We start from the raw sequence: 27,967 nt of genomic DNA on the forward strand, positions 1-27,967 counted from the left end.
CATGTCATGATATAAACCATTAACTATTATATATGTCTGATTCTTGCATATCAGATAAACATTAAATGCAGTGGAAACGGGTATACAAATAAACTAACTAAGTTTGTATGTTGCGTAATAGCAGATACAATCGTTTTCCTTTGCCTCTTTTTCAATTCAGTTCATTTTGACTGCATACATAAAACAAGATTGATGGATATGCAAGAGAGCAGACGATAGCTCTTTTTGTCATCTGGAGGTCGACATGCAAGAAAAAGGTTGCAACCTGTAAGCGATAAGACTGAGGAAGACGAAAACAGACGAAACAAAGTCAATAGGAAATGGACGTAAAAATCAAGAAGGGAGGGAAAACATCACGTTTGAGAAAACAAAAGGGAAGGAAACAGCGATAATATCCCATTAAAAGTTTACCGGAATGTAAAATGATACATAAATGTTGTCAAAAAGATGCAAGAATATGCAGTTATAAATCTTAAACTTTATGATGGTTTATAAAGGATTTTAATATCGCCCGATGCAGACGATATCGTATCTTCTCAAATCAATAAAGCACGTATTCCCGCCTTTCGCCCCGCCTACTTTAAACTACTTGATTGGTTTACAGTATTCGCAGTGCAGGTTTACAATATCGTAAGGTTCACCCTTTATGCTCTCAAATACCAATTGCCGGGCGCCAAAGCTGTGAGAGTATTTTGATAAAGGCATGTCTGGCCAATCGTAAGGCGCGTGTCTCACTTCTAGTCATGCCCTCTGACGGGAAGGCCGCGACCAAGCGCCTGTATTTGTCACTCATAAATACGCTTCTTGAACTTAAATGACACTGTCAACCATATATGGCAAAGTCACTATAGAAACTTTACTCTTTCAATGGTTGGGTCATAGTTCAGTAGAGATAGGGTGCATAGGGTGACCACACTACTCCCCTTTTGCATTAAATGCGATTATTCCGCCGGTGAACAGTGCAGTCGAGATACATCGGGGCAAACAGTATGCAGGTTATAGTAGTGATCAGGCAGTCGGGTGAAAGAGCATCTAACAGACGTTCAACAGGACATAAGTCTTAAGTTTTCAATATGTGTGGATATAGATAAGACTACATTCATCTTTATAGTGTTTATATTTTTACATGTCAATCGATTACGGTACGGTTAATTAAGTGACATGTGAAAAGTCGACATAACTGTACATGCGAATTTTATCTAATAGTTACACATTCGTTTAACCTTTAGTAAAGCGCGCATTAACGTTAAGGCTCACAGAGGAGTACTTAATATTGCAATGGCGATGACGGCCTCACAAAATCCTGTCGTGACTTCTTGGAGAGATCCCGACCAAGTAGTGGACATGAACGGTACGACTCCGACTCCGGTTCAGCCACCACCGCCACCACAACAGCCGGCGCCACAGTCTTCACAACCACCGGCGTTAACTCCCTCGGCGGTACCGCCACCGGTACAGACACAAGTCTCACAACCTGTGTCCAACGGTGGAGATTCGTCGGCGTCAAGTCAAAATGGAAGCTCAACTCCGGACAGTAAAAACCAACATATAGAATGTGTTGTATGTCATGATAAAAGTTCGGGAAAACATTACGGACAATATACATGTGAGGGTTGTAAAAGCTTTTTTAAAAGATCCGTTCGTCGGAATTTAACATACACATGTCGGGGAAACCGGAACTGCCCGATGGACCAACACCACCGGAACCAGTGTCAGTACTGCCGGTTCAAGAAATGTTTGAAAATGGGGATGCGGCGGGAAGGTAGGTCCACTGACTCTACGCTTCTTCATTTCCACGGCGGAATCGCTGCAGGTTATTCCCTATTGCAAATTGTAATAACTTTTGTTCTTTTATTTTCAATAAACATACTATTTGAATCGGCTGTTCGCCAGTAATTGATTAATGTCAACGTAATTGTTTAAACTCTGTGAGGTTCAAGTGTCTTTGTTATATTTTTCTGGCAACGTTACCCGTTTAATTTGTGAATTATTTTTCTATTTGTCAAGTAAAATACATAAATTGCCAGTTTCCATTATCATAAATACAGATATCAGATGTAATTACACCACTTTCAGATTTTTTTTCTACACTATGATTGGTTATTATTAGTCATTATTGATAAAATGTTCTAATTGAAAACGTGCATTGTATTAATAACGTATTAACTCGCATGTTGGGTATAGGTGAAAAAACCAATCTAAGCACATTATATACCCGAAATATATGACAGTTGATAGAATATCCTCCCGGACTTTTTCTCAAATGTTATTTAATGTTCATAAAAATTGTTCCTTCTCGATTTATTGTTTTCTTATCCATTTAGATATTCTATGAGATAAAACACTATTCTAATGCAACCCTTTTGCATAACGTTCTCACCTAATGGGATGTATGTGTGCTATTTTTTATGAAAAGGCACGGCAAAAGTTTACGATCCAGACAGACTTTTTACTCATTTTATTCGCATTATTATTTTGATAATATCAGGTACAATAAAAATCGGTGGAGCGCGCACTAAGTGCATGTTAGTTTCATTGAAAACCACTTAGTAGAAAGCAATTTTCGCGCGATAAACCTGTAATATACTGCAGACACTGTGAAATGGGCTTTGAATATTTAAAAAAAAATGCGTTTTTTTTCATATTATGATATGAGCATTAATATTGATATGACCAGACATATTAACCGGGCACAGGTCATGTCAGACTGTCCTCTTTAAGTCGCTCACGGACAAGGTGTCATCGACCGCGGGGCTTTTTTGCGAGTAGGGTATACTCTTGAGCAGGTGATGTTGAAGATTTTTGAAGACTGAGAGATAATAGTTTGAAAACTTTTTAATACTTAATCTTGAGATTTTAAGATATGTGATTAAACATTAAAACAACCTTAAAATTGTAGTTTCGTTTAATTTACAAGAAATCGGTATTGGTTCATTGTTAGATTTAGATTTCCCTGAAATTCAAAGACCTTGTAATAGCGTGTATGAGGAAATGAAATAAAATGATGGCTTCAAGATAATATTTTATCTGAATTCGCTAATTGTAATACATTAGTTTGTCTTTTATGGCATTTTAGTTGTCAGTATTACACGAGTTGCTATATGTCTTCTAAAAAGACGTTCCAATTTAGAACATATTTCTAAACATTTTAAAATTACGAAAAACAGAGATATACCTGCCTGGTTCACTTTCGGGACAATTTAAAATGATGCCTAAATGCGTGGCATTTGGGGTTGAAGTTTTTAAAAAGTTCTTGTGCTTCAGTAATAAAACTATCTTGTCAACATTTTATTGCTATCAACTTTGTGCAAGGTTAACAAGGTATGAGGTTCCCGGTGAAATTTACATCACTTTGATGTAAATAACGTTGCTTGAGTTACTTGATACGCTGTAATTTCCTATTAAAGAATGTGAAATAATGGTAGAGGCATAGTTTGATATTTTGAATCATTGTAATTTGGTTTTTTTGTTTGAGAGAAAAAGAAGAAATTTATGTTAGGTTATAATAAGCTAGTTTTCGTTCAAATCACGAATGAGTTCTTATATTTAAAAATTCGTGATAACCCATATGATTAAGGATTTCTTACTTAGAACTACCGTTAATTTCAAGATTTTTAGTTTAGTCACATACTTTTTCTCTTTAATTTCTCACCACTATTGTTCACATTGCCTAAATATATATCAATAAGGAATTTCAAACTTTCTATTATTTAATAGTAACGTTATATATATTTCCTGTCTTTTTTCAACCAAAGGGTATTATGTCAAATCAGTTTCATTGTTATTACTTTTATAGGATATTATTGTAGCCACTTGCTCTTTCATCATATCATATTGCCTTTTCATAAGTTTCATAGAATAAACAATAGTATATTAACACAATTAACAAATCGCCAAATTCCTTTAATAAATTTTACTTTGCTATTATACATGAAGATGTAAAATGCTCAACTTTTTAAACATATTAAACTGAATACTCATATCACTTGGTGATTAATTAGGTTCGATATCAAAGGTTAATGCATACTATGAAATGTTAAAGCATTTTGAAATGCCATTTGTTTGATGGTCACTTAAAAAGGGAACACAAATGGTCAAAAGTTTTGTAGTTAATGAATAGACAAATCAAAAACATTTATTAAAGCTTATAATAAAAGGAGATAGAGTACATAAAAATAGTCAGTTCTGTTTATTTGATAAAAGATGTTTTAATAATATCTTTTTAATCAACATCTACTGCATGTACCATGTACACTAGACGCTTGCATGAAAAATCAGTTCAGTACTCAACACGTTCTTGTTTTTTATTATATAAAAATGTATCCTAGCCTTCTGCAATAAAGGGAGAAAAAAAGCCATTAGTTCGACATGATGTAATGCGCAAGTACCATAGAACAGTAACAGCTTGCCGGATTCTATAGCAAAGTTTTAAACACAAATGCAAATCATGTAACAACTGGCTTTAATCTTTTACATCTTTGCATCTTTTCAACATATAAATACAGTACACGAATGATTATATCAAGTTTCGTCTGGAGTCTGAAATGTCGCAGCATTATGCAAAAGGTCACGGTATAATATCTATTGTTTATGCATTCGCTGCATGTTTTGATTACAATATGACACGTTTGTAACACATCGGTTTCCAAAATTCATGTGAAAGTCTATTAAAGCCTGCGTTTGGTAATAAAAAAGAATGTTGATGAATATAATGCATTGGTTTCAAAATTCATTATGTAATAAAATTGAAAATGTTAAATGAATATAATGCACTCGGGTTTTTCAAACCTCGAGTTTGTGTCTTACACATTGTATATACTTCTGTGATATATTTCAATGTTTTGTGAAAGCATAATAAGCTTAATCGGTTTATACCATGAGGGGTCTGAAGTTCGAGCTGTATAGTGCTTGTAAATGCAAGGGGTTATTGTTCTAATACATCATTTAAAAACTATACTTGAAGAAAGGAAAGACCCTTTTATAATAAGAACAACAGCCTATTTTTTTTCAGAAACTGTATTAAGTATATTCCGCATATATGTTTCCTAGTAAGATGGGTTTCCGGAAAATATACATTATGCTAAGTACTAGCTATACAGCCGTTAATGTCAATATGTATAAATGAACTAGGTCATTTTTCAACACTTTAAATGACATATAACTATTTCTGGTTATAGGATTGTCATATTTTGATGAAAATATTACGTGATAATTGAAATGATATTGCTTACTTGTTTTAAGGTTTAAAACTCTCTTACGTTATTATTGAGCTGTTGATACACTGACTACAATAGATATTATCAATGTATTTTAGCTGTACAGAGAGGCCGAGTCCCACCAACTCAGCACCCCTTTGCTGGTCAGATGGCTTTCACCAATGGGGATCCACTGACGGGTCACACGTACCTATCAAGTTTTATATCAATGCTTCTTAGGGCGGAGCCCTATCCAACTTCTCGTTACGGACAATGCATGCAGCCTAATAACATCATGGGCATCGAAAACATTTGTGAACTGGCAGCAAGATTACTTTTCAGTGCCGTGGAATGGGCTAGAAACATTCCCTTTTTTCCAGAATTACAAATCACGGACCAGGTTGCTTTACTTAGGTTAAGTTGGAGTGAATTATTCGTTTTAAATGCGGCTCAATGCTCAATGCCATTGCACGTGGCACCGTTACTGGCCGCAGCGGGACTGCATGCGTCACCGATGGCGGCGGATCGAGTTGTAGCCTTTATGGACCACATTCGAATCTTCCAAGAGCAAGTAGAAAAATTAAAAATTCTTCATGTGGACTCCGCAGAGTATAGTTGTTTGAAAGCCATAGTTTTGTTCAGCTCAGGTAAATTGTCTTTTATTAAAATATTGTAACTCACAATCGTGTTTTCGCACTTTTTAATCAGAATTTCTGTGTCATAGATTTTTCGACAGTTGTTGATCAGTAGAATATGACTATAACAAATTTTAATTGTTAGTTCAAGGTAATAGACTATGTTACAATTTAAATGGACGGCCATCTTGATAACTTTATTTATACATTCTTTAAATGGTATCTTGTTCTTTTGAAGACATTAAAACTAGTCTTTGAACCAATCTTTAAAAACTTTGCACATAAAGGCAATTATAGATAAAACTGGAGACATTTTTGGTTTAGAAAATTGCTAGACCGTTTGGAAACAGTTGACTGTCCATATTGAGTTAAAACAAAAGCTAAATATTATCTTTTAACTTTGGAATGTAACCAAGTTTTATCACAATTCGCTTTAAGTTTTAATTTTGAAAAAAATTGGGACATGTGACCATACTGACTGACTGTATGTACGTAGAGTCTTAAATCCAAATATATATATAGAGATACTATAATAACACCATATCTAAACAGCATATAAATTAGCTAATTACTCCCTGTTTTTTTAACGAGTTCAGTGTCGTGTTCAATCCAAATGTAAAATACTGTTGACTTAATTACAAACGTAATATTTTGTAAATAAAGGGTATGAAATGATTATCTTTAATAATTCCATTTATTTTCATTTTTAGATCGTAAACCAGAACCAGCACAGAGACTTTCAAATGCATATAGTAAGTAGATTATAATTATTTAGTTTTGTGTTTTCAAAACGATATGGGATTCCGTAAAAGTCATTAACTCTTTCGTTGCTCTTTTTTGTAATATTTTTATTTCTGATGTAGCCAGTGAAAATGCATAATTAAACGTCCCAGTGCTGAGAGGTAAGAAAGACTGTTATAGTCTTTACAAAACTGTACCCCTATTTGTTTGGATTTCCACAGAATTCAAGAAATAATGTTGTCAAAATATGTGAAGGAATATTAAAGAGATGTTAATAATTATGAATTTATGTTTATTTCCATCTTTCTATCCAAGTAATTGCACCAATTTATATTAACTTTATACTAATTAATAGAAAAGAAAAAAGGCCTAACAGAATCGGAAGAAATATGAAGAAAATTTGCCAAACTCTGGTATGGTGACAGATCTATATCAATTTCAACAATTGATATTGTTTCATCTTACATAAAAAATTATTATTATTTGTTCAACTAAGATAATTCTCAATTGGATATAACACATGGCCTTTTTTGATTGGTTCCAACTCCGTACAATTCCAACATTTATTTCACTAATTTCACGTATTTCCTTCTTGTACATGTAATATTGGCCATAGTGTAATAGCACTGTACATGGATTACTCTGAAAGAAGATGATATGGCATTTATGCGCCGAGTCAATTAATTAAAGCTATTGCTGTTCAAATGCAAGCAATTGTCCCCGACTCTAGAAAACCACAAACACATTGCATCAAACTAGCGGATAACAGCTATTATTTATTATTACCAATTCATTTAGTAATTTAGACATAAAACCAATGAAGCGGGCTCAGATTAGGTTGGAAATGAGCTGTTTAGAGTCAATATTTGAAAATTACAAATTAACCAGGTGAATCTCTCAATTTAAATTCGTATCTGTGAGCGGAAGATGGGAGATATTTTTTGTTCAATTATTATTTGATTAAGGTCACAAAAACAGATGTGTTTAAAGGGGAAATAGGCGTATTACTTTATTTCGAACGATACATGTTTGCGCAGTGCAGTACCGGGAAGCACGGCTAATTAGTTAATTGAGAATGTATTTTTAGAGGGAGAACAGCAGCTTTCGTTTTGGTGATTGCAAATTTGCAACTTTTATCAGAGTGTGAAATGGTTGAAAATGAACTGAGCCAGGATGAAGATTTAGTTTTCGTAAATGTTAAAACTTTAGCCGTCATTTTGAAACAAGATCACTTTCATTGTTGTGTTAAATTCAGAATTTAGAACAGTTGTTTGATAGATAAGGTGTCGGTCGCTTAACTCGGTCCCAACATTACAGATGTTCTGGTCTTAACTGGCATAAATTCAGTAACTTTCAAGTTTCTTATATAGACCAGCTAAAATAGAGATTCAAAAGGAGATTTCAATATAAACACAAATAATACTGTAATTAAGAATGATATCTTCTCGTTATATTATTGGTCAATCAAAGGAACTGGTCCTTTGAGCTTACATGTCAGTTGTACTTAATGTATTCGTAGATTCAATGGTCATAATAGCCAACCTATATCTTAAAACAGGACGACTTGTTAAGTGAATACATGAATATTAGAGGAAAGTATATAATTACAAAGAACAAAGAACATAATATTGGGCCGCGCCATGAGAAAACCAACATAGTGGGTTTGCGACCAGCATGGATCCAGACCAGCCTGCGCATCTGCGCAGTCTGGTCAGGATCCATGCTGTTCGCTTTCAAAGTCTATTGCAATTAAAGAAACTGTTAGCGAACAGCATGGATCCTGACCAGACTGCGCGGATGCGCAGGCTGGTCTGGATACATGCTGGTCGCAAACCCACTATGTTGGTTTTCACATGGCGCGGCTCATATAGTCTTAAAGACAACTTCAATAACAATAAGATATTCAAAAGTTGGGTTTCTGAAATGTTTACAAGTAATACAGACATAAGAACAGATGGTTTCAAACTTTTTAATGTGTATAACAAAATGTAGAGTATAGACATTTGAAAGAATACAATTTCTTTAAATCTGAGCGTTCAAATATTAATTACGAAACAATATCGATATGTCAATGTGTAAATGAAGTAAATTTTCAATGAAATGAGTTTGAAGACACGGTTTTTTTTTCAAGCCATCCAAATTTTATTGGTATAGATATTGCCAACAAAAAATAGAAAACTTGTCATACTTAATCTGAAAAAAAAACGAACATATAATATTATTCTGAAGAGTGATGGTCTACCAAGTATTATGACGAGGAGCTTCTCTAACCCCTTTTCTATTGAGAAGTCAGCAAGCCATACCTCTCTATTGTATCAGGCCCCACGGCCGTACAAGGTTTTTCATCTCCTTTTCATCTGATCGTATCCATGTCTTCTTTGGTCACCCTCTGCTTCTTTTATCTGCTGGTGTCCATCTCCTGGCTGCCTTTTGGACTGTAGTTGTTTCCATTCTGCGGACATGACCAATCACAGTCCATAACATAAACCTAAACCTCTTCTAAATAGATACAAATCTAAACCCAGATAGTGCTACGTGGGAATACTATAGCTTTAAAAACTAGTAACTACACATATGCATAGAGTCCGATTTACCCAATGACATGATCACTTAACCTATTTCAATACATCTGCATATAAGGTGATTTGAAGTTTGGTATAATCTTGTGACATCTTAACGAATGGAGCCTGTATAACTTATTGTTGTGTTTTGTAATAGTAAACTAGGGCTAATGCTGTTGAATGGTGTCCATGAAGTGTTTGGAGTATATCGGGTAACAAGTATAATGTCCTCGTGACCAATCCTTTATTCATGATGATAAATACCTGTAGTACTTTAAAAAAGCAGGTGGAGATGAAAACAATCTCTACTTAAGGCATTGTTTAAACTTTACCTGAGCGAGAAATTTCAAAAGATGATATTGCATAATCTATTGGATATTAAAGCACGAGGACAAGATTAAAAGAGGGCGACGACAAGACGATTTTCTGTCGTGTTGGCGTCCGTATTGTTCATGTCCATGTGCTGTTGGGTACGCCGCACGACAAACACGAGATCTTTACAATGTAGCACTCTGTAGAACTGTCGTGCTGTTGGGGCAGCCACACGACAACACGAGGCAGCACAACAGAAAAACAACTAGACAGGTGCTATTTTATCCTGTCCTCTTGTTGGTGGGGTTTCCCCTACGAGAACACAACAAAATAAAGCGCCAACACGACAGAAAAATATCGTCGTGTCATTGCCTTAGTTTTGTCGTGTTTTTGCCGTTGTCCTCCTGTCGTTCAAGTGAAGAGGCCAACACGGCAGCTTAGCCTGGCAGAAATGAGCCACCGTCAGTCGTCTTGTTTAACTATAACGCCGGTTTGTCTGAAAAAGTATTTCTACTTTTAGTACAAGATAATACATAATCACATGTTCTGTTTATCCATATGTAAGCAGAATATACAAACCGTTTGGGGTTTAACCAGTATTAGTTTAAGGCTATAATTAGTTTTAAAACATAAAGGTCTTTCAATGACATGTCTGAAACATTAATAAAAAGATGACAATATTTTTTTAAAAAATGTACCAGAAAAAACATGTTTCATTTCTAAAAATACAAAAAGTTGTTTTTTTTTGTTTTTTTTTCGAAGAAATTACTTGTTGCATATAAAACTATAAACTTACTTTAACACCAAACAAAAGAAAACATTTTGCTATATACCAACCACATACTACTCAATTCTTCGCACAATTTTCTTGTTTTCACATCTTGATCTCGTATTGTTTTGAAACAAACAAAAAGTAATAAAAGGATTGAAAATTGACTGAAGCGGGTTTCTACTAATCTTTAATGACGTCCAAAATTAAGGAATCTTGCTTAAAACATCGCTTCAAAACTTCTTGTTAACTTGTTTGGAATGTCATAAGCAGTGGGACATCGATTTATAGGTATTCGTAACCCCCTTAAGCTATTCTTCTCCAAATCGCGATCCCAATAACTTCAGTCATTAAATTTTTATGCGATTCCATGCATAAACTGTTGTCGGAGTGCACTTTAAAGAGAATTTAACGGAAAGGTTTCCTTTTGATATATTGTATTGGAACCAACCCGAAATAAGTGTTCTTGTATGTGTGCCTGCGTGCGTACGTGTGTACGTCTGTGCGTACGTCTGTGTGTGTGTGTGTGTGTGTGTGTGTGTGTGCGCGCGCGGTATTAGTTAAATATTGGATCTGAAAATGATACATTCCCCTCCCTTAATACTTTGTAAACATAAAGTAAGATGTTGAAGTATGAATTAGTTCTATGTCTAAATCAATGATTTGGGATATATAGTTTCGCGGAAAAACGTCATATATTCTGAAATTTTCTTGTCAAGTTAAAAGATCTCTGCGAGCATTAGTTATCGTGATCTGTCTTCAGTTACTCCATGGGTTTGGATTTACTACCGGTATTATGACTGCGCGTATCTCGGTCTGGTCATCTTTAGTTACTCAATGGGTTTGGATATTCTGCCAGTATTTTGACTGCGAATATTCCGGTCTGGTCATCTTTAGTTACTCAATGGGATTGGATATTCTACCAGTTTCAATGGGTGTTCGGTATTCGTTTCAACAACGCATGTACACAAGGTATCTGTAGAGCTCCACCTGAATTAAAAATACGTTGAACATTTCTGTATAAGATAATGATAACAATAATTATAATACAAAAAGAGAAAAAAGACAATATAATTATGGTGTAGTTAAATTATTTATCAGCATTAAATTCTGCATTGTCGTCTAAATATTTGAAATGAACTTTTAAGCGAGGCAGTTATATTCAATGCTAAATTCCTGTTTAATAGCGGACTTATTCCTAGCAAATTATTTTAGTATGGCATGTCTAGCACACTTATCTTCTCCGCATGTTCGGTACAAGTAGGGTTTAGATAAGCCATGCACATTTCTGGATTCAGGTGATAAATGTCAATGCACTAAATGCTTTAGACAGACAAATATATACAAGTTGGGATAAATACAATGTTTTGACTGGGAGAAAAACTCGTGGAAAAGATTAGCTTCACAAGAGGGTTTCTCTCACCGTCTGACTTTTAACGCCTCTAGAAAAGTTAAACAGAAAAATCTATATCTCTATTCAAAAGCATCATACAGCGTTGCTTGTGTTATAACCAGTTTCAATTTTGGTGTGTTTTTTTTCTTCATATTTTGTTTTGACTGTGTTATTATCTTAGGAACATTTGAAATTGAATAGTGCTCTGCAGTATAATGCAGACAATGCAGTTATAATTGTTTTATGTCTATAATACTGTATAGCCTCACAGATATTTTCAAATTAATGATCAAAACACACAGATGTTACTTTAATAATTTTATTAATGATAATATACCTTTAAATATACACCCTATATACCTTAAGGGTATGCATGTACAATCTTTTTTTTTTCTTATATGCGTTTGTCAAATAGCATAATCGATTTCATTACAGCTGGATAACTACCAGACATAATTTGAATTATATTTCTTTTCTCCGTGATTTAAATTCCTATCAAATTTTAAGAATAGTTTAATTACACGCGTTAAAGAATAATTATATATTTTAAAAAGTCTTAAACCCCCTGGTCTTTACATGTTGATACACACGTTAGACTATCAATGCACAGGTTAAACAACACGGTACTTTTTCAAAATGTTTTAAACTTCCCTTTGTGCACCTCCGCTATCACTAACCTTGCATTGAGCGTCTGTGTGTGTAACAACATTACGCAATGTGTATGCATAAGCGCGACCTCGAAATCTAACCTCTAACATATCTGCAGGCAGTTTATACCTCTAGACGTAATAAAATGTGGCAATAAACATTACGGTTTATACACATATTTTTCACATCTGTGCGGAAACATTAAACGATATAATGTTGATGTCATGCTCTTGTGCATTTATAATCATTGTGAAACACCCTTGTAAAAAATGACTTTTTAATTGATTTATGCACTCTAATTAATACAACTTCAGCAGTTTTTTACATTTTGATTAAATGATTTTGAGATTATAAATCTGACCCATCTGCCATATAAAAGGGTTCAATTTATTTTAATTACAATTTAACTTATCTGTGGTAACTCCTTCGATGATTCCCCTTTTACTGGCAGTTAGTCCCTTGCTGAGTTATCTTCCCTGTGATGTAACTTTGTTGTATTTCCTAAATGTATGGACTTCATTAAAATGATATACAATGTATATATAAACTTGTATGTACTGCAGTTTGTAAAAGTTTATCACTTAAATTTAAAGTAGGATACATGTTATCTTCCTTAACTGCATTTAGTCGATTGTTTCGATTTTCCAAGAATTGCGTCTATATCCTGTATTGACCTTACTATATGTGTGGGTGAGCAAAAGCACCTCGTAGTTCATTTAAACTTCATATTAAATTTAAAAAGAAGGAATTTTCATAGAGGGCAGCTGTATACAAAATAGCAATGATTTAAATTTAATAGTAAATTTTTCAAAAATCGAAATTGTGCACTCAATATATGACGTATCAAAACTTAAAGGAGGTATTTTGTTTGCATATTTTAAAATGCGCGGGCTGAATATTGTTAAAGGGGACTGGGGACTGCGCAAATTACAATACCATTTACTAATTGTGTAGATATACAGGTCATGGAATGATGCATCAATAAAGTATTAACAAACAAACACTGTGTGCCTAAACCATTTACCTGTTCAGAGTTAACAAATTCCTGTAAGATAAATGAATAGTTATATTATATTAACAAAAGTCGAACAAAATTGACTTCTGTATTATTATCATTATATACCTATATAGCAAGAATTGTTTGTAAATAACACTTAAATATATATTTTACCAAATATCATACAATATCTTCACAGTTTCTATGTAAACATAAAATGTAAATCATGTTTAACTATATATGAACAGTACTGCATGCTATGTTTAAAATACTACACTTAAATAAAACATATACATACATAAGTATATGCAGTGCCGATAGAAAAAGGAATGTTTTTTAACAAATACTTCTGAGGCTCTACATATACATTTAATTTATATATTTAGCAAAGATGAATATATTTGATGAGGATTTAGATATTTCGGTGAAACATCAGCATAGTACATGTTTAAAAAAACTATATTGATGCTTACAACAGCTACATTAAACATATACATGTAGTAGTATTAAAGTACAGAGACTTGTTCAGCAAAAAAACTGATGTTACCGATACGTTTATGTTAACTGCCCTGAAAGCTCTTCATCTTATAATGTAAATAGTGTATTACATATGCATAGTACTTTTGCAAAAAAACATGATATAGCAGTTGGGAAAATAGATACATTTTATGTGAACATAGCTATTTAAAATTCAGGATTCATGAAGCGTTTAGTCTACATTAACCTCCCGACAACACATGACATACAACCAATCTTGGATCATTGCACATATGTCTAGATGTTTCACAAGTGATCAATATTTGAAAAAAATCTCGATTGACACATTGTGGTTATGAGCTTAAGGAGGTAGGTTACCTTGTTACAAGGGTAAATTCAAATTAGTTGAAACGCAGCATTATTTTGCATTTCGTGTAATATGAAGTTTTAACTGCTACAATTTCAATTTCGTTTGTCTCTGTCCCTTCAAGTTCAATTTTAATCCAGGTTTGAAGAACATGACCCTCCAAAGATATTTCATATTGAAAGAAGAAGGGAAATACGGATATTTAACACTTTTCATTGTATTTTAGTTTTATTGATATCCGTAGAAGTCTGCATAATTGATCATTTTACTAGCATGCACATTAGCTTTCTAATATAAGCTTAAAATGTATATGTCGCGGGGCTCGTGTTTCCATGGTAACGCATTTTCTCTCATTTTTAAACAACTATGTATAAAAATAGGGGTTTTCGACGGCTTCAGTGCCATTCTGTTAATGACCAACATGGAATATTTGGGTAATATTATTAGCAAAATACCAAGCACTTTATATGGTACCCTATTTTTCTTAAAGTTTAAAGTAACCATGGCAACAGAGATGTTTAAAATAGCTTATATCTTGCTTTTTGTCGTAATTTCTTATAAAAAATAATGAATAAGATTATCTTTCTAGTTGATTTAGCTTTAAAACATATTATTTCTAACGTAAGTAATATTTTCGTGTTATTTGCATTTATTCAAACAAATTTCACAGCTTAGAATACTTACAGCAGTACCCCTCGTCTGGCATTTTTCATGGAAAAATCGTTAAGCATGCTGCTAATATTCTCATAGATATTGTTGAAATGAAAATAAAAAGCCGAAGCTGTGTTTCTTAAATAGACCAGTGTCAACGCTTTTGAATTTTACATTTAGATACATAGGTCACGGGCTTCGTTTCCATGGTAACATCAATTCAATTCAAGAAACCACAGTTTTCTACTGAAATTTGAACAATTTTAGATCTTACTTTTAGTAAATAAGTAACAAATTATCAACGGAACCTGAAAAATAGGTATTACAAATCAAACTGCGAGATCTTTTATTTGAAAATGGCCGTAACAAGTAACCTTTACCCAACTATACTCCAAATAACATTGGTTACCATTATCCATTTTCTTACATTCCGCATAACATTTCGTTATAACTACATAAAAGAAGCAAAATATTGATTATTATTCAGAGCAAAAGACTCATAAAAATTATTTCAGCAAATAATGGTTATTTAGAAATAGTTAAAATAAAGAAAATGCACAGAATTACGTACTTTCAAGATAAAAGCTATTAACTTTGCGCGGTAACTGACACGTAACGTCATGACGTCAATGACGTCATTTTAAGACAACATTGTTTTGAAGCGTTTCTGCGGCAATTTATTCATTTTTTTTGCATTATTAAACCATAAAGCATCGGATCGAAGTCAGGTTCATGATTTTTTTTCAGAAGAATGAATATACAAACACATTTAGTTTGTCGTAAACGTCGTCGTAAATCGTCACGTTAGCTTCCGGTTGGACATGCGCACATACAAATATGAAGGTAACCTACCTCCTTAAAACGCAAACTTGCATTTGAATATACTCGTATTGTATTTTCTTAAAAGGACTGTAAAACGGAACGTTTTTCATGACGCTTTTATTTCGCGAATTTATAATTCGCGCCTCCAGCTCGCTTTACTACATATATACGACCTTTCAGAATTCATGCTGGTCCAAGATATTTTGGTAAATTAATCGCAAAGATCATCTAATTAGTAGTCCTTGAAGAGGTTACTCGATCGGTAGACCAAGCTTATTAACGGTATGATTAGACAATGCACATAAATTATGAAGCAGAAATTTGCAGTATTACAGATGTTACGTGTTTTGAACATCGTTTAATAACATTATCTACAGAGTCGCCATTGCGAAAATGAACGAAGTGTTTTATCACTGTATTCAAACTATAAATTCAATTATATACAAGTCATTTAATTTTTTGTTGTTTCACGACTGGTTTCCCACAGAGAAATATAATTGATACTTAAGATTATTAAGTAGAGCATTGTTGGCCCACTTAACTTCAGTCAGATCTCTGTCAGTGCAATATCTACTCAAACAGAACATAAGAATAAGGAAATTAATTTGCTGTGAAGAAAACTATATTGTATCTTACACGAATTTTAGGTAATTATTTTTAATAAAGTGTTATCTTCCCAAAGTTCTCCCAAAAAGTAATATTAGTCGTTTACGAGCTGATTCAAGAAGTCCACTCAGTTAGTGGCTTATCAATATATTTTTGAAGATGAATATTCAGAAGAAGTTTGACAACTTGTTGAAATTAGTTCGTCAACAAACCAGTATTGACTTACCACTTTTGAGCAATAGTTAAAACTGGTTTATTTTTCATGACTTACCAATTTTTACAAATCATTCCCTTACCAACATTAACAATATTTAGCGACTTAACTAGTTAGACAGATTCTTTTATTTCCTCCATTTGCTTCAGCTGTATATATTCAACTATAGCTACATAAACATGAGCAAGCTTGAATTGCACCTCACAAAAATGTTTTATCCACTCTAATTAATGAGGATTAGGTAAATCATCGTCTAGTTGACATAAAATGCCAGTGTCACTGTAGAATGAATGGAGAAATTTGTCGTTTACAAATGTACCTTATATCTACTTGTGTCATACTATGTTGGTACGTGGAGTATCAACCTTAGCCAAAGTGACAAGATAACAAATAACAGTCTGGTTGTACACGTTACTTTGTTTTTGTTGAACTGTTTGGCTTGAAGTTTTGTCCATTATATACACTTAAATTTACTTGGTTAAAGTTGTGCTGTCGTCACTGCTTCATCAGGAATAACTGGTACTCTTAAGACCTGTTCTTGTTCAATAATCACTGCACGTCGTATTTGTTAAGTTTTAATATCCCCATAAATTCTTAACCTAGTAAATAGTGTCTTTCATAAACATTTTAAATGTGCCTGTCAGAAACTGTGTGGTTATTTTTTAGATAGTAATATCCCGTTTCAACGAAGGAAAAATCATTTGATTTACCGCCTTATACTAGCTTTTACATGTTTTTTAGTGAAGTATAGAAATATTAGAGTGAAATATATCTAGTATATTTTCAGAGTGAAAATATCAAACATATTTTTTCACTGGTAAGAAACTACAAAATGGGTAAATTTAGTCAAAATAATATATAAAAAATGTTTGTTTTACATGTAATATCAAAATATTGCATCTGGTGTTCACACGTCTTACACCGAAACAAACAAATATACTCGTTATATTATGTCCTTAATTTCATATATAGAGGATATTACATTAGTGTCTTTCCTTATTGAATTTATTAAACTCGTTGAATAAAATTGATAAATTGCTCGACAGAGCCTCGTATTTTATTATTTTATTCAACTCGTTTAATAAATTCAGTGTGGAAAGTCACAAATGTAATATTCTTTTTATCACATGTTAGCTTTTCCTGTCGAAACATCAAAAACTCTACTTTCTTTTACTATATAAACAAGTCAGTTTGACCAACGCCTCCTATACTATAAACTAAACGACGTCGACGTCAAAGCTTTATTACACTAGTGTATTATCATTTTTATATAATGGCTTTATTACTCTCCCGCGAAGTCAGACATGTAAGAAACTCATATACTCGTAAAGTTGAATATTGTAGCACTTTTCCACATATATTACAATGTATTGTAATTCTAGATATTTGAAAAGAAACAAACGTGATGCTTTAATATCAAAACATAAATTACAACTTTGAATACTAAACGTTGAAATAGAAACAAGTTATATGGGAGGATTGGTATTAACCTAGCTGATTAGAAACATGCTAATGTACATGTTGTAAAATATACCATTAAGAAATGCTTAATATCTGAAATGACAGTTTTTAATATCATGTCTACTAAAGATTGTATATATATTTGCTCAATAATGTGTAAATAAAATTAATTAACATATGTATTACACGAAGTTAACAAATTGTTCTTGAGACATCCGAGTGCCTAATCATTCACATTTAAAATGAAAAAAAAAAAATGTATTTGCAGTGATAAAACATTATTAGTTTGGAATATGCTGACCCCTAGCGCCAACTTTTTTATTATTAAAACGGTTACAAATGTATATGTATATATGTATTGCATAACCTCAAATGATCCGCTTACATTTATCATATTTATCTAGTTATAATATATTGCCAATTCTGAATGTTTTATGCAGAATTCCGCATGCTTCGTAAATAAGTGAGCCACATTCTAGTTGGAATTCAAAATCTATTGTTCCGCAGTTGACCTATGTTAAGTTATATTTTAAAATACGTCTTGCCTTTGTCTTGTCGTAGATATGATCGCAGAATAAAACCAAAAAAAAATGTTCCACCGATGCTTGAGGAATAAATATGAATGACTTAAATTTTGTTGACTATCATTTTCTTCCCCGTTCAAGACGCCCAAAAGTAATACGTATTATTTCCTAGACAAATAAGGAATTAAAATTAAATATTGACTTGTCTTTATCTTTCGTTTTCCTTTTAAGATACGTTTTGAATGGAACAAAAAAAAAAACAGTTGCACAATTTAAACATTCTATCTTCTGTTCCAAATTATTTTGGAATAAGAAACGAATTTCACCGGATTGTAAGCTCTTTTTCCACATCTGAATACTTCGATAATGTGAATAGATTATGCCTTGTCCATACAATTTTTGTTTTTTAAATTTGCAGATGCATGCGGAATAACGGACGCAAATCACATCGACAGCATACAGGAAAAATCCCAGTGTGCACTAGAAGAATACTGCCGGAGTCAGTATCCCAACCAGCCCACACGGTTCGGCAAATTGTTACTCAGGCTTCCATCCCTGAGGACCGTAAGTGCGTCAGTTATAGAGCAACTGTTCTTTGTACGATTGGTCGGGAAAACACCAATCGAGACTCTTATAAGAGATATGCTATTGAGTGGGGGCTCGTTTAACTGGCCCTATATGGCAATACAATAGCATCTCCCTGAATCGCTAGTCTTTCGGTTTTTCTGTCACTTGAATAATTGAAATTTTATTGGATTTTATTGATATGTTCTATTGCTTCCATGGTGTCAGCGAAACAAACAGATATGCAGAGTAGGTTTTAGAAGCCGAAGTTATTGAGAAAATAGTACATAAAAGGGTGTTTAATTGTAGAAATAAATTGTAAACTGTCTCAACTGATGTGCACAATGCATTTCTAAGATTCCCCTTATTTTATTGTAATCTAATAAGGCTCGTTCTGATTAAATTCCAATGATTCTGGTCGACAGAGTAAGATTATGAAATTGTTGTTATTTTGTTGTTTAGTAAATGGTGTTAGAAGAATAGTTTTAAGTTTCCACTTTGCTAAAATGTAAATATTCAAATGTATATTTTACAAAAGTACCTGGAAAATGGCTCAGTTATTCGATCAGATCATTAGTATCATGTTGCTTGAAGTATTTTCCACCAATAATGGTTGGGAGAATATGGCTTGCTTTGATTCCTGCATCATCAAGAAGCTTTTTTAAAAACAAAACCAATTAAACTGTCTACACACACCCTTCACATGTTTACTATTGTAACGTTTAAGACGCCAAAAATATTCTTAGCATACTTTTCCTGTATATTTTTCTACATTTTTGAAATGTTATAATTATGAAATTATTTAACATTGCCATGCGTAAGGGTAATTGTATTACCGTCATTAAAATAGTCATTTTGTAAATTATTCATTGTCATTGATCAAACTTAAATATATAATTAGTCAGGTTTTAAACCATTGTCAGTTATTGATAGCTGGATGCGAAACTAAATAAAAGCTCAAACTAATGGTAAATGAAAGTGATAAAAAGAAAACCAAATAGCTTCTTGACGTCACGAATGACGTCATTTATGTTTTACTGTGCAACAAAAGTATTATACTGCGTAACTTTTATCAAAACTATTTTGTTATTCAGTATCTTGTTCAAATTTCACACATTTATTTTTCGAAAAACGTGCAGTTCGCAATTCCATTTCCATTGGTGTGATTCGCTTATTGAGCAGAAAATTAGTTTCGCATGCAGTTTCCATTTTTTTATGCATACCCATTTCTACTTGACATGTTCGCCATGTAATGGTGATAGTTACATTTATTATCCATAAAATGACACAAACAACATGCTTTTATTGCATGTAAAATTAAATGTATCTCATAAAATTTAGTTCAAAACAAAATATGTTGTAAAACATTACACAAAACACAAAAAGTGCATATTGACAACATGAGTTTTGCCAGATTGGAAGGGGCCATTATTTTATTAATTGATATATAATGTTACAACATCAAACTAAATGACGGAAAATTTAAACGTTTTTCATCTCATTTTGCTGATACTGAGGCTCCATAGGTCTTTTAAAGTTGCCCTCAAAGTCTCTACATTAATATTCGATGTCATGGTTTTTCCCTGATCAGCAAAACAATTAATTGTTTCTGTCTACATAAGCGTATAATGTCCATGCCATATCCTGTTTCTTGTTCTCAGTCTTCATGGATGCGGTATCTTTATAAATATTATTTTCAAATTTGCTAGCAAACAAACTGCTTTCGGAATAACTGCTGCATTTTTATAAAATATGTTATGTGAAATTTATTAATACTTTTTAAAACTATTTAATTTTGACATTTATTTGATCCACTTTCCTTCAAAATATATAATATGAAATTCAGTTTGGTAGAATGTTGAATACTCTTTTAATAGTATAATTTAGCAAACTGGAATTAAGAAACAGGATTTTGTGGTATGAATTCAATTGGCAGCACACATTTAAATCGTATCTTTTAGAAATACATAATTTGTATTGTTTCGGTAACTCTGGGAACATTGTGGTATGGAAATAAATAAGCTAAACAATTTCTTTACAGAAGGGGATAATTCTATTACATTTGAATTTAACCTTTATTATGAAGCCCATGGAACCGAAACAATTCAAAGTGTTTTGTTGGCCTAATTCGCAGCAGATCATGTGTAATCGACGATTTGCTCACAATATCATGTTATTTCAAAGAAAATACTCAAAAGGAAATCACAGTTACATGTTTTAGATATTTATAAAATGTTGGGCAGGTTAAATTACATTCCAGTCACATTTCGAGAGGTTACAGCTGAACAGTCCGCAAGGATAATGCAAAAGACCTTTGTCCTTTTTGCTAGTTTTTGATTGTAAAGCCTCCTGTCATAAAGTAGCATGTGTTTGACAGAAAGCGAGATGCTCTGATATGAATTAACAGTATTTTTAAGTTGTGCTATGAACCGTTATAATCTACCCTTATCCCAACCAGAATTTTTTAAACAGATAAATAATTTGCATTTGAGTGATATTTTAACACCAGTTTTCTAAGTAAATTTGAAGTTTTCGTAAAAGATTCAGATACCCATGTTTTGTCAGCAGGGGAAGAAACATCGGCGAAAGCATTGTTATTGAAAACGTTTATTAGGACATTGTTTTAAAATTAATCCGCAAAAAATGTTCATCTTTAATAAGAAAACAAAAATAACTATTTTAAAACAGTTTCTGGCCAGTGCTTGACATTAGGAAACCTGTGCACCCTGGTATTTAGCTGTAACCACTCGAATTATGATCTCAGTGCTAAAACGTTTGCTTCCAATATATGCGTTGTTGGCTTAAATTTCATTTAAAAAAATGAAGCAAAATAGAAGGAAGCTTCCAGTATTCATTAGCACAAAAACTGCATTAAAATCTCTTTGAAATTTCTGTGAATTGCACATTCTCTTCTGGAATTTTATAATTTAAAACACGTTTTGACGGATTCTCATTTTACAAACCAGATTAGTAGTTTTATTGCTTTTCTTTGTTTTAGCCTTTTTATCTATAATGCAGTAATTTTAATCAGAGCAATGTTGTTCATTTTTAGTCTTTCATTTATTTCATGTCATTTTGTACAAAGTGTCACTTTCATATAATGGTTCAAAACCAGATCTTTAGTAGAATATGTAATAAGAGCAAAATCCAACTATTTTGTTGCGTCCATTTTATTCATATGAATTAAAAAAGCACACTGTTTTCTAATATAAAAGATAAAACGCATGCAATTGAAAATAATGTTTTGGTTTATAATATAGCACAAGACATTTTATATTGTTTTTTATTCATGAAAAAAAATTCACAAGAGAAAAGTTGGTGTTTTTAAATAATAATTGCGCTTTATGAGTAAACTTAGGTGCTTTTAAAGCTCAAAGATATGCCAAAAGGTTTTACAAAAAGCATAATATCATAGAAATTATTATGTTTCGTTTTAGATATTTTTTATTTTTCCCCTTTAAATGTGCTATGTTCCATACATACGGTATTGTATGCCAAAACACGTTTCTCCTTCTTCCTTTGTTTTGGGGTGGGGGTAAAAATGTTTAATCCATATGGTGTTAAATTTGAAAAAGTTCTGACTCGTGCTTCTCAGTGTGTGTGTAGCCTGATTATAACGGAATATTTCTAAATCTACTCCTAGTGAGTCTTTACTATAAAATGACTTTAACATGTCTTATTTGTTTCAAAATACTTTATCCTGAAAATTAGCCGAAACTTTTATTACTTTATACATAAAAAACGTCATCCATGTTTGTAACCGTTTTATTGCACCTAAAGTCTGATGTGTTGGAATTGCTTTTGTGACATTGCCATCACTGGCTGTTTTTTTTTTAAAAATCTTTCTGTTCAAAAGGTTTATTTGGCAGTGTACTGAGTTCTTATTCCACTAAAATATTTACATCTTTTTCATAATTTCTAATTATTACCCATTTTTCTTAAAACATTGAAAAAATAAAGTAAGATTTTTTTTTGCCATTATAAAAGACATTTTTTGTTAGAACAGTGTATATATATGCATGCCAGAATGCATAGTATAACATACAAATGACTTCAATACTTTGATTCTAAATCATCTCCATAATCCTTTTCAAGCAGTAACATGTTTCATTTGCATATTTTTTTTCTATATCACAAAGACTGTACTAACATGTTTTATGTATAATATGTGTTTAACTTGTAAACCTTGTGTGTTATTATGATTTTGTTAAGAAGTTAGACAAAGTATTATGTGTACTGTTATCTAGTGTTGTGCTTAAATTTATTAAAGTGTCCAAGACACATTTCTTTCCGCTTACAGAAGAAATAAAACCAACTTTATTTGTATACTGCTTTATTGTATCTTTTTTAACATACCCGTGTCTAAGTTAAGACATATCCACTTGTTTGTAGTTCCATATAAGCCGAATTTTGAACATCAGTAATTGACTTCCAAGTCCTCGTCCGAGAAAAGTACGCTGTACAGCGTTGTTTCCTATGACGTCATTATGCCTGGTTACATGTTGCTGGTGTCACTGGTCAATGAATAATGTATATATACATTACGTTTTGATACACGCCGCCAAAAATGCTTGAAAAATATAAAAAAATAAACCTTAGCATTACAAAATATATTTGGGAAGATTACTTTGTTGTACTGTTGAAAATGAGACATTGGCCTTTTGTAACGTTCCATAGGTTAAAATATTCTAAAACAAACCTGTATTGTCTTTGGCCTTCGACGTTCATAATTTTCTTTAAAATCATTTTGTGTCAATTTCAAAATGGTACTGTTATAATGATGTTTGTACTCATAGTTTAGAAAGCTTGAAGGCCTGTCAACGCTTGTGAATTTTGAAGTTATCAAAATTTTACAAAACCGTTCATATTCGTAAATTCCTATTCGTATTTCATATCGTATTTTAAATCATTTTACATTTCCAAAAGAAAGATATATAGATTGTATGTTAAACTGCGCTTACTCGAGGAACTTCATAATTTTCACTCCTGTGAATGGAATGAGTACGTTTAAGTAGAACATGTCATTTTTCACGAAAATGAACGTTCAAATCTCTTAGGTTAATACGAAGCTACGCTCCTGGATTCTGGCTAGTGTTTCATATCGGTAATTCCTACGTATCTGGATATCTCTTAATTTCGATTCTTTGTAGGTGATTTGGAAGAAAATGCCAACAATATATGTTTTGCTGCTGTTTTATAAGCACTTACATATTATATATCGCTTTATAGACTCAAAAGTTACAGCCTAAGTTTGGGTATGCATGTTTAATGACTCCGCTGCAGACATGTTGTGTATAATATACCATATCAATCAGGAAATCGCGTTATCTCATTTCTCTAAGTTTTAACCCTCAACTTTATCTCTCATGTTATGTAATGCTTTAACAAAGTTGAATAAACTTATCATTAAAACATGCAGATGCATAAGAAAAGTACACCACTAACCTTCCCTATTCTAAGTAGGTGTTTATTGCACTAAACGAAATACGCCCAATCTACCGGCTTTAACCCCGCTGCATGTTTATCTTCGTTTTATCAGGTTGTATGCATACACTGCCAAAAAGCCACATATAGCATAACCCTCTTGATCTACAGTTTGCAAAGCTTGGCACACATGCACAGGTTTTATGTCAGGTGATGTAGGTTAATGACGGCTGCAGTTCATGCACACTGCTGAGTGCCTCTTGTAAAATTGTGGTATATTCTCGCTAGTAGTCAAAACATACCTACCATTCTAACAACGCTGATAGGTAAGACAAAAACTGAAAAGTATTCAAAAATATACCATTGCATATAAAACTGGTTTGATCTAATTACTTGTAGGGATGTTTTGTGACATTTAATGGATTGCCGGTAAAACGTGTCAATAAACTTATACGGGTGTTAATTTTGTTGTACACAAAAACAGTTACATTTCTGTTAAAGGAAGTTAAAATAACAGCGAATGTACTAGGAATCCGTGAAGTAAATTAGGAGGAAAACGCGAAGCTCTCTCATTTGTTTCTAATAACACATATAAGTAGGGGGAAATGGGAAGCGTTTCATTATTTTATTCTTAAACAAAACGTAAACGTGAGGTTATTCATTGCACGCCAGATTGGTTACAAAATTGCAAAACCTAAGAGTAAGTGACCTATAAAATTGTTAATATTTGAAATTACTGCATGATAATTGAGCAAATAAATCGGTCCAATACACACCTGTCAGTATAACTGTAATGATGAAAATTGCGATTGTCAATCAGATGTGTGTTACTATTATATAGCAAGCATCCTATGGAAGAATATAATTATGAATAGTCTAAACAGAAATACAGAGATATCTCCAAGTTGACATTTTTAATAAAAGTCAGGTAACGTCCTTCCGTTTACTGTTTATTGTTTGCCGCAAAACATTTAGACCAAACTATACTGGATATTCCTATATTTTGACCAAGCTAGACTGTATATTGTTTGCCGCAAAACATTTAGACCAAATTATACTTGACATTCCTATATACTGTTCATTGTTTCCGTAAAACATTTAGACCAAACCATACTTGATATTCCTATATTCTGACCAAGCTATACTGTATTTTGTTTGCCGCAAAACATTTACACCAAACTATACTGGATATTCCTATATTGCTGCAAAACATTTACACCAAACTATACTGGATATTCCTATATTCTGACCGAGCTATACTGTATATTGTTTGCTGCAAAACATTTAGACCAAACTATACTGGATATTCCTATATTCTGACCAAGCTATACTGTATATTGTTTGTCGTGCATAGATGTGAAACACGTGATGAAACATTACCCAAAATGGATCAACGCTCGATGTTCTGTATTTCGTTTTACCTTCATGCAATTGAAATTTGTTGATGGACAATATTGTTTACAATATTTTGATCAAGTACACATATGTACTCGTGTAATGGTATATTACATTATCGTCCATTTAATGCATTTCATTAGTTTCAAATAATGACAGTGAATATATACTCTCAATTTTTGAGAAAAAAAAAGCGTGAAGTTGAATAATCCTATAAAATTCACAGTGAGATATATATATATAAGATATTATAAATAGATGTAAACAAACTCCTCAACTACAGCCAAATCCGTAATGACAAAGAAAGACAGTCAATACGATGAGAACAATGAGTAATATCTCGACTTTAGTTTAGTGAATGCACGTTATTCTTTTTGTTTAATGACCTCCCCTCAAGTGAAATATTGTAATGTATGTATCAAATAGTTTCGAAAATGTAAGGAAGACATTCTACAGAGGTAACCATATTTGGAAACTATATTTTACCCTGTATAACGACCATATCCAATAATACTACTGTTTGTCTTTTTCTCAAAGTTATACTAACTTCGAAATTTACGAAAATGTGCTTTTCATTTGTTTGAAAAATTTGCAAATTGGAAGTTGAAACTACAAAATATTGTTTTGATAAGCTACAAGTTGCTACAAGTAGTAGTACTGCTTGGGTATGCTAGACACACAATTGTAATAAACTGCTTGAAAAATATTTGTGAAAGCTTAACTTGTGATAGGCAGTAATTGGTATTATGTAAATGTATACTTCCAAACTCGGCAAAACCTTACTAGAAACTTTTAAAGTCTATCCTACTTATACTTACATGTCATTCTCCTTTTAACGGTCAAAGGTCAGTTGGTACTTGAAACATAGTTTTTCAGTACACATTGATATTCACTAGTTGATATAACATATTTTTGCATCTATTGATGTAAAGTTCCGCTGAATTAAGATTCAATTATGATATTTCTCATAGCTTTTATTCTTGATACAATAAAAGAATCTGCTTTGTTATATATGAAAGGAACATGTGTAGCAGCCGCGTGGTGTTTACTTGTGTAAATTTTCACTTGGTTCGGCAATGTTAATGTTAAAGATTTTTTCGTTATTATATAGGAATGTTGTGTGCCAACTTTTAGTTGTATATTGCAGTTCTCTGCCATGATCTTTCTGCGTCTAGTCACCTCGTAATACTAGAGATAAAGCTCACATGAGGTCATAAGGCTGTTCCTCTTGAACGTTTGCCAGATAATGCGCATTTTGCAGGTTTACATGTATACCATATGTATATATGCAATAAACTGTGCATTGCAACTTCACATGCACATATATTTGTATATTTAATACATGTGCTTAATTCTTGTCATGTCATTGCATGATTAATTTTGTCAATTCTTAATACATATCACGGTTTAATTACAAAGATGATTTTGAACAGGAAATACATGATAGAGGAGACAAATTTCAAGTGTGACTGTAAATGTAACATACATAAATCTGAAGTAGAAAAAAACATTTGTTTCTTAATTTAATCATACATAATATTCAAGTAGAAAATAATTATTAGTTTCTAAGGTGTACCATACAAAAGTAGAAAATAGGATTATTACTTATTTGTGATGTTTATCACATAGAAAATAATTACTTGTTCCTAGGGTTGATCATACATGAGTAGAATATAAGATTATTATAATAAGGTTTGTCACATAGAAATAAGCATTTGTTTCTACTATTTATCATACGTAATATTTAAGTAGAAAGAATAGTCACTGTTTGTTAAGTAACTTAGGACGAAATGTTATAACAATCACTCCAACATTTTCTTTTAGTAAAAAGATCAGTTGGTTATGATTAAGGTATAGAATTATTTGCCACATCTAATAACACTTAGCGGTAAAATACAAGTTCACAGCCTTGTATGACATGGGCAATATAGGGAGAAATGTCTTGTCCTCACAAAATGAAAGGAAAGCGTAAGACTTGTACGATTTTGTATTGAGCAAGATTATTACATAAGATCTGTATTCCACAACTTGAGTATGTATAAATTTGGTGCCTGAAGAGATATAAAAAAGAAGGAAACGCGTTGTAATTAAAAGTAGTTAAACTTAATTCCAACTTCTTCAAGTTACTTGTATAAGAAAAAAGGCATTGCATAATAGATCTAAATTTTTTTTTTATATACACTAGCCTTCCAGAACTCAGTATCTTTATCC

The 27,967-nt window shown here is 32.5% G+C and overlaps 1 protein-coding gene across 2 annotated transcripts; it reads left to right on the top strand.

Annotated features, from left to right (window-relative positions):
• Nucleotides 1-880: 880 nt before the first annotated feature.
• LOC123566539 (COUP transcription factor 2-like) lies at nucleotides 881-23,263 on the top strand. 2 transcript variants are annotated; one of them, XM_045360739.2, is made up of 4 exons: nucleotides 881-1,813; nucleotides 5,315-5,842; nucleotides 6,541-6,582; nucleotides 18,792-23,263. In XM_045360739.2, the coding sequence occupies exons 1-4, from the start codon at nucleotides 1,279-1,281 to the stop codon at nucleotides 19,064-19,066; spliced, it is 1,380 nt and encodes a 459-aa protein (XP_045216674.1). In that variant the 5' UTR covers nucleotides 881-1,278; the 3' UTR covers nucleotides 19,067-23,263. The 2 variants fall into 2 exon arrangements, with proteins under 2 accessions (XP_045216674.1, XP_045216675.1); XM_045360740.2 differs by having other exon boundaries at nucleotides 888-1,762.
• The last annotated feature ends 4,704 nt before the right edge of the window (nucleotides 23,264-27,967 follow it).

The sequence above is a fragment of the Mercenaria mercenaria genome, chromosome 8 (assembly GCF_021730395.1).
Source record: "Mercenaria mercenaria strain notata chromosome 8, MADL_Memer_1, whole genome shotgun sequence".
Lineage (NCBI taxonomy): Eukaryota > Metazoa > Mollusca > Bivalvia > Venerida > Veneridae > Mercenaria > Mercenaria mercenaria.